Genomic DNA, 12,357 nt, shown 5'->3' on the forward strand with positions numbered 1-12,357 from the left:
ATGAAGTATTGTTCACACTTGTAGTTAGTTATCAAAAGGCATTATTACTTTCATTTCAAACTAGAGATTTCAAGACCAAAAAGTGTCACTGAATGGAAGGACCGTAACGTGGGTATGCGGACATTTATGATTAATAAGAGAGAACCCCTCCATTCCAACTAATGCCATCCGCCTGTGTTCAAGTGCCTACGTGTATGCGACATTATTTGCTCTATAAGTTATCGATTGTAGAGTTCTGCGTAGATAGCCAGAAGAGCGCCAGCCGCGCCAAACGTATTTCAGTGTGTTTCTTAGCATTCAATTGTGTAGGTCGGTTTTGTTATCATTTTTTAAGGCTGGTATGTAAAAACTAGCAAGTGTTTATGTGCGCCTGTTTCGGATAAATATATGTTAATCAACGCAAAAATACTTTTGAATTTCATTAATTATTTGTATGAAAGTGTATCAGAAACACATGTGTGCATAAGGGTGGTTCAAAAAAGTGTTTCAGATAGAGCGACTGTAGAAGAAATTAAATGCATGAATGACGTAGTAATCTCATAACCATATCGGAACAGATCTCGTATTTCATATTGTTATATCTTTTATTGAACTTGAAATACAAGTTTGGTGACACAACTCGTAATTTTCAAGTTATTTGTTTATGCAATTTTTTTTAACACGCTTATATTAACTTCAGTTGTACATATTTAGGTATGTATGTATGCATGTTTGTTTGTAACTCTCTAAGCTAGGTGCGCAAAGGAGTTACAAATAAATAAATAAATAAAATTAAAAAAAAAAACTAAAAACATATAGCATATAAACTTAAAAAATTAATTATCAAATGCATTGCAATCATATATGTAATACTCCTATATTGCTAATAGAAAATGCTCGCAATGTGTTCTGAATTCGAAATCAAAACAAAACAGCCTATAAAATTTTTCTGATTGTAGCAGCGTAAGTGTGACAAGAAAAAATTAAAATTTAGGTAAATACGATTATTGAATACAAAAACAAAAACATTTAAACATCAATATATCGGCACTCTGATATTTGGGAATGTACCTAGCCTTTTGTAGCAATATAGGAGTATTACATATGAGTATGATTGCAATGCAGTAAAACATTAAAGAGAAGTATAAAGTAATACACGATAATTGACGTCAATTAAGAGCAGCAAGGGAGTTCGAGTCTTCCTCCACCTGTCGCATCCAACTCAGTGGAGGTTTACCCTTTCCTGCTTCCAAACACGGGTAACTGTAGTAATAATTTCTAAATCACTCCCTTTCCTTGGCTTAAGAAGACAAAGTTAGCGGAGTTTTTGATCTTTTATTTTATGCCATACGAAAATAAAAATTTTTTTCTTTCCACAAAATCTTTGAAAGTGCTAGTTTTCGTAATACACGCCAGTATATACATATTTTGAATGAACATATAATTTTCATGAAATTATGTTCAAACAAATTTTCTTGAGCCGTATCGGTATTAAAGTTAACATTTTATCATGGTTCAATTATGTACAGGTTGGCTCATCTCATCAGCTGATTTTATTTATGTCATTGCATGGTCGAAGGGATTGTAAAAAGGAGATGGCAAACTCAAAATGAAACCAACACATTGGCAACATTTTACTTACACATACAAAAACTGCTAAGTTTTAAAAAAATTTTCGAAAGTTACGAGCTTTTTATCGTTATTGATTTTTTAACAATTTTTTGCTGAGTATTTTTCAGATTTACAAACTGCGCAAAGTTTCACTATTTACACGGAAGAAAATTTTAAACAATCTTTAAAAAAATTCTAAATATAAAATTTGAGGTTGCCGTTAAATTTCCTTGAATATAAAATTTTTTTTTTCAAAAAGGGTTTTGAGATTGGTTTTTATTAGAGCTTATTGACGCGTCCAACGCTTTTATTTAATTGTCTGATCAACGCCCTAGATTGATGAGGAGTGTGATGACTAGTACCTAGGACCTCCCTAATTATTTTCTAGCTTTTAGTATTATTATTACTTCATGTAAGTATTGTTTTCAATAAAGCCGTTTAACTTAAAAATTTTTTTTTAATTATTTTATTTTCAAGTTTTTAATCTTTATTTAATTGCCTATTATTTCTCATTATATTTAGTTAATTTAGTGACTCATTATTACAGGGACTCTTTCCTGACAATTTGTTACAATATAAGTCCTCAATACATAATCTTTCCAAAGCCCTTACTCGACTCTGCGCCACGTATGCTTGTCCCTCCTCGAACTCCAAAATATTTGGATGTCACTTCTACCGGACTGTATGTAATATTTGCTCCAAAAATGAGTCAAATCGGACATAGGTCGCTTTCTATTCATGTATGTATTATGTGTTCCAAACGTGGACCAAATCGGACCACAAATACGATTTTTTTAAATATTTCGATCCATGCGCCACCTATCGGAGTTGTTTTTTCTTACTATTGCATTGCCATCGGGTTCTGAACTATATTCCAAATTTCAAGCTTGTAGCTTATCGGAAAGTTACTTAAATTTCAATTACAAAATTCATGCCGGCCAGCCAGCCAGCCAGCCAGCCTGTCAAGTCAAGCTTAATAATACCGCTTAATTTAAAACAAACGTTTAATTAAAACCGTTTAATTAAAATGTATGCTATTTCATACAACACGAGGCTTTCTAACTCACCCCAACCCATTCGTTCTAGCCCTGTCAGCAAAACCAACTAATTTCATGCGCATGAAAAGAAAGTCAATCACAGATCTTCAACAGTGATGAATTCTTAAAAAAATGGATGCACTACTGAGAGCAATCCATCCATGCCCATCAAGTTTATTAAGTTTAATTAATTATGAATTAATTAAAAAAAAACCACAAATTTGTTAGATATATTTGATGATAAAACAAAAAAAAAAAAAACCCCGGAATGCGTAGAGTACTGCCATTGCAGCAACTTAATTGAATGTCGAGAAACTCGCGAGGAATACGAGTACTTCGAGATTTGAGAATCTCGTGAGAGCCCAGTTATCGTTTTCTCAATAAAAAAAGTTAGAGTATTATGAACAAAATTATATAAATATGTTTTGAGTGAAGTATCGTTGGAAAGGCAATTTAATCAACAACCATTAATAAAAAAACAGAGTGTAAATATTGTCAAAACAGCGACTACGTTGAATGTCTAGAAGCTCGCGAGATTTAAGAGTATTTCGAGATACGAGAATCTCGCGAGAAGCCGAGTTCTCGATTTCTCCGGTCTCGGAATTCTCGCTTGTGTTCGAGAAGAAATCGTAAGCTCTAGTTTTTATATTTTCAACAACAAAATTTATAGAATTTTTTTCTTAGCTTATCGACAACTAAAAAAGAAACATTTAATTGATGAAATTTGATAAGAATTAGCACTGCTATTTTCGAGTTCGCGGTGCATGAACTTTTTTAAATTTTATATTTATAAAATTATGTCATGATGCATTTTGGACCACCCTATCGTACGTACATAATTTTATATACGTAAAAATATATCTGGTATGAAAGTGGAAATATATATAAAAAATTATATAATATGTGAACAATTGATAACAATGTAAAAGTAAAATAATAAAAGTTGTTTTTCGTGCTTACAGTTAATTGAAGCATTCAAAAATGTCGCTACGTATAGTCTTCACAATGCCTGTGTCCAAGGCAATGGGCCAAAGTTTGGTACGTGCCATGTCATCACAAGCGGTTGGCTCCAAAAATGTTGGCTTCATTGGTTTGGGAAATATGGGCGGTCACATGGCAAGCAATTTAATCCAAAAGGGCCACAAGCTACATGTCTACGATATCTCCAAGGATGCTTGCAAAACTTTAAAGGCCAAGGGCGCTACTGTGTACACAAAAACCGCCGATTTAGCTAAAAATTCAGACTTCGTTATCACAATGCTGCCGAACAATGATATCGTATGGGAAACTTATAATCAAATGACTGCCGATGGTGTTAATAAGCAAACTATGTTCATTGACTCATCAACCATTGATCCAAATTTAGTTAGACAAATACAGAAATTCATCAGCTCTAAAGGTGCACGTTTTATAGATGCGCCCGTATCGGGTGGTGTAAATGGCGCTGCTGCGGCAACATTGACGTTTATGGTTGGCGGCACAGAAGAAGAGTACAATATAGCTAAGCCAATTCTTGAGGGCATGGGTAAACAAATTACATATTGCGGCAGCTATGGCATGGGACAAGCGGCTAAATTGTGCAATAACATGATGTTGGCTATATCAATGATTGGTGCCTCGGAGGCAATGAACTTGGCCATACGTCAAGGTTTGGATGCTAAAGTATTCGCTGATATTATTAACTCGTCAACAGGTCGTTGTTGGTCGACGGAAGCTTATAATCCGGTGCCCGGTATTACACCCATTGCGCCCTGCAATAACAATTATTCTGGTGGATTTTCGACGGATTTGATTACCAAAGATTTGGGCTTGGCTGCAGGTGTAGCCACTGCCACAAATACGCCTATTCCTTTAGGTGCTCTAGCACATCAAATTTATCGTACACTAAAGGCTCGAGGTTTAGGAGACAAAGATTTCTCAGTTGTTTATGAATTTTTGAAAAACGATGAGAATAAATAATTGATATTTGAGAGAAACAAAACAGCTCTGAGAGACAGCAGTCTGTAAGATAACCTCGTATCAGTGCACGGACTTTTAAAAGGAGAATGTTGGTAGACGAAAAATTAAAATAGTGGTAGAAGTTGGTAGATTTTTTTTCCAAGAAAACAATAGCTACACTTTATATTTGTATAAAATAATTCATATTTTATTGTAAAACAAATAAAGCACATTTCACGGAAATAAACCTTTAAAAAAACATGTAAACAAAACAAAAAAATTAATGTAAATTTGTATATATATAGCTTATGCATATATGATACTTGCTTTTTTTCTGTATTTTGAGCTTGAAATACTAAGGAAAATTTAGCGATACGTCTCATTACAACAACAATTTTCCAATGTACCAGTATTTTTCTGCCACACTGGCATGTTATCGTTTACTTAACACTTTTTTATTTTCGTTCAAAATTATTCATTAATAACTGATGAAAATAGCGCAGGAAAATATTTGCGAGTAGATGACTACTACTATCTTTCATAAAAAAATGTATTTCTTGTATTGAATTTCTGCACAAATTTTTCAAAATAGAAACCAAATTTTCCACAAAAAAAAAAAAATTGACAGAAAAAACAAAAGAAAAATGTAGTGCCATATGGGTGTTATTAAATACAAGGTATAAAATCACCTTCCACAAATTAAAATTTTTTATAAAATCGTATTAATTCAATTGGAGGCTGAAATAAAGTCCGTCCAACATAATACTCTTTTACTTATTAGTATTTGATTGGAAATGCTTGAAATTTTTAATCCATTACGCTTGGCAGTTTATATGCCGTTCAATATAGAGAACGACCTTTCTGCGGCTGCATAACTTTGAGGTAATATTGCTAAGGAGCACATTTATTCACTCAAAGTTTCAAATAAATTTTCTTCTAGAAGACTATTTTCAGTTCCTAATTTTATCCATCCTTTAAGAATATCTTCGGAAAACATCTTTTCCATTTTTTCCTTATCATATAACATCAATTATGGCCATTCGTTGTTAAGAATTTCGTGGAAGTCTTGTGAAATGGAAAAGCTTTAAGTAAGGGAACAATCGTTGTCATTTGACTAGATTGAATATTTTTTGCATCAAAATATTCCAAAAGGTGTAATTTTTCGTCTTCGAAATTGAATCGTTTCTTAATTTCCTTACAAAGGCAAATGTTGATAGATTTTTGGGCTTTGGTGGTAGAAAATGAAAATGGGCTTAAAAGTTGGTAGATCTACCAATAAAGTGGTAAAGTCCGTGCACTGCCTCATATCTACATATACATACATACGTACGTTGCTGTGACGTCAGCTGGAAAACAAGTTTTGTGCAGTTCCAGCTTTTAACCAGATTTGCATTTATTGTTGTATTTTGCTTTAACGTGATTATTTGTTATACTATTTCTTGTAAAGTTTATTGTTATGCTTTTTTTAGAAATTAAAATTTAAAAAATATATAGGTACATAGGTACATTAAGAAACAAATTTTTTGTATAAAATATGAATAGTTGTGTTGTTGGGTTCTTATCGGATTAAAAATGCTTAGCAAACTGTTTCTTATCAGTAATATTATATTGTTATCAGTTGCCAGATAATGCTAAATAGAAGCAAGTCAGAAATCTTAAAATCGAGTTAAAACGAACATCATAAACAATGCATATAGCGTGTTTATATTATCGGGTGGTCAGACGATATTTTGCTCTAGTGACCTAATAAGCATAGTCACATCAGATTTGTATGAAAATATATGATCAGAAAAAACTGTAGATCTTAAATAGCTCAAATCATAAATAAAATCAGTAGCCGTTCGAAATTGCTAAAACCGAAGGTCGTTAAAAAAGGCGTGAGTACCCCGTACTAGTAAGGTTCGAAGGGTAAGCATACGGGTGTACCAAAGTTGTTTGAAATTAACAAGACCTCACCCCGTTGAACCACAACACAGGCCACTTTACCCGAAACAACAAGAGCTTCGGCGGCTTCTCATCGGTAACACCGATACCTACAAGATATTGTTTTATTATATGCTTCTTATAAATAGCGAGTTATTATCGTCGAGTTAACGGTTTCTGATCGGCCTTTTATCGCCTCGTCTTCGTTTTTTAATTGGTTTCTTAATGGCTGGTTATCGACGGGTTACAGATGTGTCATCGATTTTATATTGAAGCTTTAACGATACCCGTTCGCGATAAAACGCCGATATATATTGGTAACATTTCGATATCGATAACTTTTCGATATCAAGTCATTAACTTTCTGATAGGAAATTGATAACTTTTCGAGAACGACGCGACAAATTTTCATAACAAAACTATATCTTTTGATAGTAAATCGATACATTTTTCAAAACAAATTTATAGCCAATGTCGCCAATCTTTATTACTTTGGTAACATATTGATAGCGTTCTGATAGGAAATCAATAAATTTCCATCTTTTTGATACAAAATCGATAATTTATTGATAACATATCGATAACTTTTATAATAAATAAACGTTACATTTTTGATAATAAATCGATAACTTTCGTTAAAAAATGTGTAACACTACGATTACAAATCGGTAACTTCTCTACAACTCGTCGATATGGTACCTATAACGAACTGTTGGCTGGAAATGGAAAGTACGCGCACACGCAATCGATAACAAACCGACAACTCGTCGATAATAAAGCAGTGATTGAAAATAATATTCTACTCTGGAGCTTTTTTTTGTCTTTGCTCCGAACATGGATAGAGCAGCGCTGTCGCATAAAAAGTTAAAGCATTTCTCAGGCTCTGCTATGAGCTATGTACGTCGTGATTAAATAACGCTCCGAAAGATATGCTACTTTAAGTGAAGCAATAGCAAAAAAAGTTAATCCTATTTGTTGGGAATTGTTATGCAGAATAGTAGCAAAGCATATTTTTTGTTGTTATTGCAACTCTGGAGTAGTAAATGTAAATACTGTAATAAACCTTTCACACTTTGATAGCAAATTGATAAAACACCATCCCGCTTCGGTTCCAACTTCGGGATTGTTTCCAGTTTTGCCTTCTAGTTTCTTCTTTCCTCGTTTCTTTTTACTTCCATTTACTTTATTCGTGTAAATTTTCATTCGCTGATTTTTTTGGTTGTAATTTGATAAAAATTTTAACTGGACTCAGTAAGCTATTTTGACAAGTAATTTTGGAATTTGGATTCCAAAAAATTTGTTATATCGATTTTAAATTGAAAAGCGTAATTTTTACAACTGGATTACCATAATTACATTAAATATCAATGAATAAAAATTTTATGAATAAAAATGTATAATTTTTCATAAAGGGATTATATACATACAAATATATTTAAATGTAAAGATTTTTTAATGTTTATTTAACTTAATCTATTAAATCTTATTTAAATAAATATTTCTTAGAAAATATCACAATTTTTAAAAAAAGCGCTTTGATTGTAATGTGCATACAAATATATTAGGATGGGAAAAAAACTGAGTTGAGTTTGTTTTACTTGAAAGACCCAAAAAAAAACTCTGTTATATATGTCTAACGTTGTATTTGTAGCACAAAAAATAAATATAATATAAAATCCGGCGGCCACCGTGGTGTGATGGTAGCGTGCTCCGCCTATCACACCGTATGCCCTGGGTTCGCACCCCGGGCAAAGCAGCATCAAAATTTTAGAAATAAGGTTTTTCAATTAGAAGAAAATTTTTCTAAGCGGGGTCACCCCTCGGCAGTGTTTGGCAAGCGCTCCGGGTGTATTTCTGCCATGAAAAGCTCTCAGTGAAAACTCATCTGCCTTGCAGATGCCGTTCGGAGTCGGCATAAAACATGTAGGTCCCGTCTGGCCAATTTGTAGGGAAAATCAAGAGGAGCACGACGCAAATTGGAAGAGAAGCTCGGCCTTAGATCTCTTCGGAGGTTATCGCGCCTTACATTCATTTATTTTTTAATATAAAATCTCTTGGGTAGAGTATTCTCTGTCCCAACAATAGTGTCGAAGAATTTGGCTCAGAGATCTTTTAGTGCTAAGGTAAGAATGGGGTGAAATAATAATCTATATTAAGAGCCCATAATTTTTAGTCTATTTTACAGGTACCTAGCAGAAAGTGCTTCGGTGGACCATTCAAGAAAAGCTAACTTCGCTTTTACATACCCACCCTAATACATGTGTGTATCGTCGCCGCTAGCCAGAAGCATGAATGTGCAATTTTTCCGATGTTGTGTTAGATTCTATGTTTGCAATAACATCTTAAATAAAAACACATTAGTGTATATGAAAATGAATTGAATGTGTAACTTTTTCCATTTACATACATACTTTCGATAAGTCAAAGCCGCGGATTTTATCCCAAGTACTGTGATGCTCCGAAACCCAATCCGCCCCCGGAATTAACCTAGCAGGCCTTGGCTTGGCCCTAACGTTATTTAAAAATCAATCTGTAGTGATATTTTTACGTCTTTTGAGGTTAAGGCCATAAAATGACTAGCTGGGCCAATTCTTATAGTTAAAAGAGCATACTATGAGTATAATATGTAAGTACATTTTTACACTAGAAACTAATTCTTCTAATTTTGAGAGAGCAATAAACTTTGAAACTCGATTTCCCAACTTTTTCATTTTGGCACATTCATGCTTCTGGCAAGCGGGCGACGATGTATGCATAAGTATTGCACACTTTGTGTTATATACATACATATATGTATTAAAATACTGGCTGCGAGTGTGTTTTAATGTGCGTCTGTTATGATTTTTTACTTCAAGTGTCAATTCTAATAAACATTTTAGATAAATTTATAATTCTAAAATAAACACAACTAAATACTTTTATCGCTAATTGGTGGAAGTTTACATAATATAGAATATTTAAATTTGCAAAAAAAAGATAAATTAACAATCTTTTGTTATAAGTTAATATGTTAAATACTATATACATATTTTCTCTCCAGTTATGTTACAGATTGTTGGTATTATTTCATTATTTTCTTTGTAAATAGTTTTTTCTCCTTCAATATATGTACATATATCTGAGTGTAAGAATGAATGTAAAATATTAATTCTTTAATTTGTTATGAATTGTAATCAGTTAATTGCATAGGTTTAAATTTGATTTGTGTGAGCTTTGGAACTTGGAAGTGCGTTGTTTTTATTATAGTTTTTTTCGAATTGATAAAATTTTTGAGAAACAGCATTGACTAAGTAGTATAACGATTGAATTGTGTTTGCTTCTAGTTTACGAATTTGTTCTAAATTTTTATACTGAGTTACCCAAATTTTGCTATTTATGCATTAAATACTTTTTTCTATACAAGTTCTACTAGTTAAATCTCTTAACACCTTTGTAATAAGCTTTGTTCAGTTGTTGTTTTATGTTATCGTGACTTGTCTTAATTATGTTGCGCACCGAACGTGCTGATACACTTGCAACATGTTGCGGCATCATAGCAGCACTACTAGTACCAGCATCGTTAGCACCAATATGTTGCTGACTCATCGTTGAGTCTTGGAAGTCTCGTAACGCAACATTTGCGTTCATATTAGCAATGGACTATGAGGGTTTAAATTTCTTTTTCGGATTATTACGTGACTGGTCGGTGGAGGCGGTGGGTGGCAGTTCTCGGTATTGGTTCTGCAAGAAAGAGATGTTTGAGATTAAAGACAAAATACATATAAGAAGCTAAATAATTATGAACTAAAACATTTTAGTATAGTTTTTCCTTACGTGCACATATGAGGAGTCATTCAAACCAAAAACAAAAAATTAGTTGCCCTCTTATTGCTTAGGTACCCATTAGTTTAGAGAAAAAATCATTTAAAAACATATATGTTATACTTCTATATTGCTACAAAAGGCTAGGTACATTCCCAAACATCAGAGTGCCGATATATATATGTCTAAAAAGGATTCCTGGGAGTAATAATCATTTCAATACGAACTGTCGAGTAGTGAAAATTAAAATGCTGCGGTCAAATACCTGTGATTGACAAAATGTGTACCACAGACATACACAGCGAATTTGTGGAAAGATAAGGACAGTCTTCTTCTTCATAATTCATGGTTGCACCCTGAGCCAAAGAGTTTAAGCTGGGAGGAACATTGACTTAGATGAATATCTTGAAAAACAGAACATCACGTGAAAAAGTTGAAGAGAAGCTATCAGGCATTTAGATGAGATTACAAGGATTTCTTCTAAAAGCATTCAAAGAATCATTGCATTGACAATTCAAAGGACCATCAGCATCGATAACACTGTTCAAAACACGCGTGAGTGTTTTTTTCTCTACAACAGCAAAAAAAAGCCCGAAATGGTCTGGAAATGAACTCGATATTGTTCCGATTCGACCTCGAGAAAAATCCCAAACCAGAAGTCCGTATACATCCGAAAATAGTACCGTTGATATTCTGAAAATAGTCTTAAAGTTATCCTGAAAACAACCCTCTAATTAGGCGGAAAGAGTGCATATAAAACCGATAAAGTAATCTCGAAATGGTCCTGAAATTATCCAAAAAAAAGCCCTATATGATTCATTTATCCACACGAATGATCGCGTAGTTCGATAACTACAAAAATTTCAAAATGACCCCGTAATTTCCTCCAAAATCCTCCAAAAATATTACCGATATGATCAACTGCTCACTTTTCAAACGTGTTAAGATTTTGATAAATATTATGCTTTACCTTTTTTGGGTCATTATTAAATAGTCTCAGAGTTATGTAAACCTAATTTTTCCAAAGAGGGTTGGATGGGTCCGCCCACTTTCAAGAATTCCTTAGACCCAGACCCATTTTCTATAATTTGATAAGCATTTCTGTATAACTTGGATACACCTACATCTTTGGGCTAGGTTGAATAGAAGAATTATATCAATTAAAAAAACTGAGGAGGGGCGAGGAGTAGGAGCACTGAACTGATTTCTTTTCCAGAATTAGTTAGACCTCGATCTATATGACCCATTTGTAAATTTTTTTTGGATAAGTCAAACACTCTCAGAGCTGTAGCGATGCAAAAAATTGTTCAAAGGGATAGGGGGAAGGACAGCTTACGGTTGCAAAATAGCTTAGACACTGACTGTTAACACAAAAACAATAACCCCAACTTCATTTAACACGGTGAATATACTTAAAGTTATAATCATAAAAAATTATAAGCTAAGTTCAGACCGAAAACAGCAACTAAGTATACGTCTTGGAAATTCTTTATATCGTTTGAGTATGCTCTATATGCGTTAAAATATTTTCTGATTATACTTACAATTTGCTCATCGTCGGGCACACGTGATAGGAAGTCCAACAACTCGTTATTCGGTATCGTATTGGGACGCAAGATACGACGCGAGAACTTCATGATACCCCAAAAGAGTAGTAAAAAACGTATGGGAATGAAGTGTAAGATGACAATGGCACCCACCAGCAACACCACAGCCAACCACGTCAATTCCGGGACGGAGAAATTGAAAGTACTGAAAAGTTTGCAAAAAGAAAAAGGTTAGGTTTAATTTTACAAAAGTATATATTAGAATAAAACTTTACTGTGCATACATACTTTTTGGTGCTTTCGCCTAACGACGCTAAGTAACCAATGGTATTCTGCACTGTTTGTGAAACTTCCTGTACAGTTTGCAAGCGCTCCTTAATCGATTTCTTTTCTTCTTTCTCCTTATCATCATCATCATCCTCATCGTAATCATAATCATAATAGCCTGCCGCAGGATCATTACTTGTACCGGTGATCATACGCACCAGCCAATTTCTGTGAAAGAAGGCAATAAAATATAG

At 33.5% G+C, this 12,357-nt stretch overlaps 2 protein-coding genes across 5 annotated transcripts in view; one reads left to right on the plus strand and one right to left on the minus strand.

Annotated features, from left to right (window-relative positions):
• Positions 1-242: 242 nt before the first annotated feature.
• On the plus strand, positions 243-6,084 carry LOC137245629 (probable 3-hydroxyisobutyrate dehydrogenase, mitochondrial). 2 transcript variants are annotated; one of them, XM_067776595.1, is made up of 2 exons: positions 243-338; positions 3,590-6,084. In XM_067776595.1, exon 2 carries the CDS (start codon positions 3,609-3,611, stop codon positions 4,584-4,586), a length of 978 nt encoding a protein of 325 aa, XP_067632696.1. In that variant the 5' UTR covers positions 243-338; positions 3,590-3,608; the 3' UTR covers positions 4,587-6,084. The 2 variants fall into 2 exon arrangements, with proteins under 2 accessions (XP_067632696.1, XP_067632697.1); XM_067776596.1 differs by lacking the exon at positions 243-338 and adding an exon at positions 407-431.
• Positions 4,660-12,357, minus strand: part of Mctp (multiple C2 domain and transmembrane region protein) — a 54,540-nt gene continuing 46,842 nt past the window's right edge. For all 3 annotated transcript variants that reach the window (XM_067776593.1, XM_067776592.1, XM_067776594.1), the window contains 3 exons: positions 12,125-12,331; positions 11,834-12,041; positions 4,660-10,208 (listed from right to left, as the gene is read on the minus strand). In XM_067776593.1, the coding sequence (XP_067632694.1) occupies positions 10,128-10,208; positions 11,834-12,041; positions 12,125-12,331 (496 nt within the window). In that variant the 3' untranslated portion in view covers positions 4,660-10,127. The remainder of the gene's footprint in view (positions 10,209-11,833; positions 12,042-12,124; positions 12,332-12,357) is intronic.

Source organism: Eurosta solidaginis, chromosome 3 (genome assembly GCF_040869045.1).
Source record: "Eurosta solidaginis isolate ZX-2024a chromosome 3, ASM4086904v1, whole genome shotgun sequence".
NCBI lineage: Eukaryota > Metazoa > Arthropoda > Insecta > Diptera > Tephritidae > Eurosta > Eurosta solidaginis.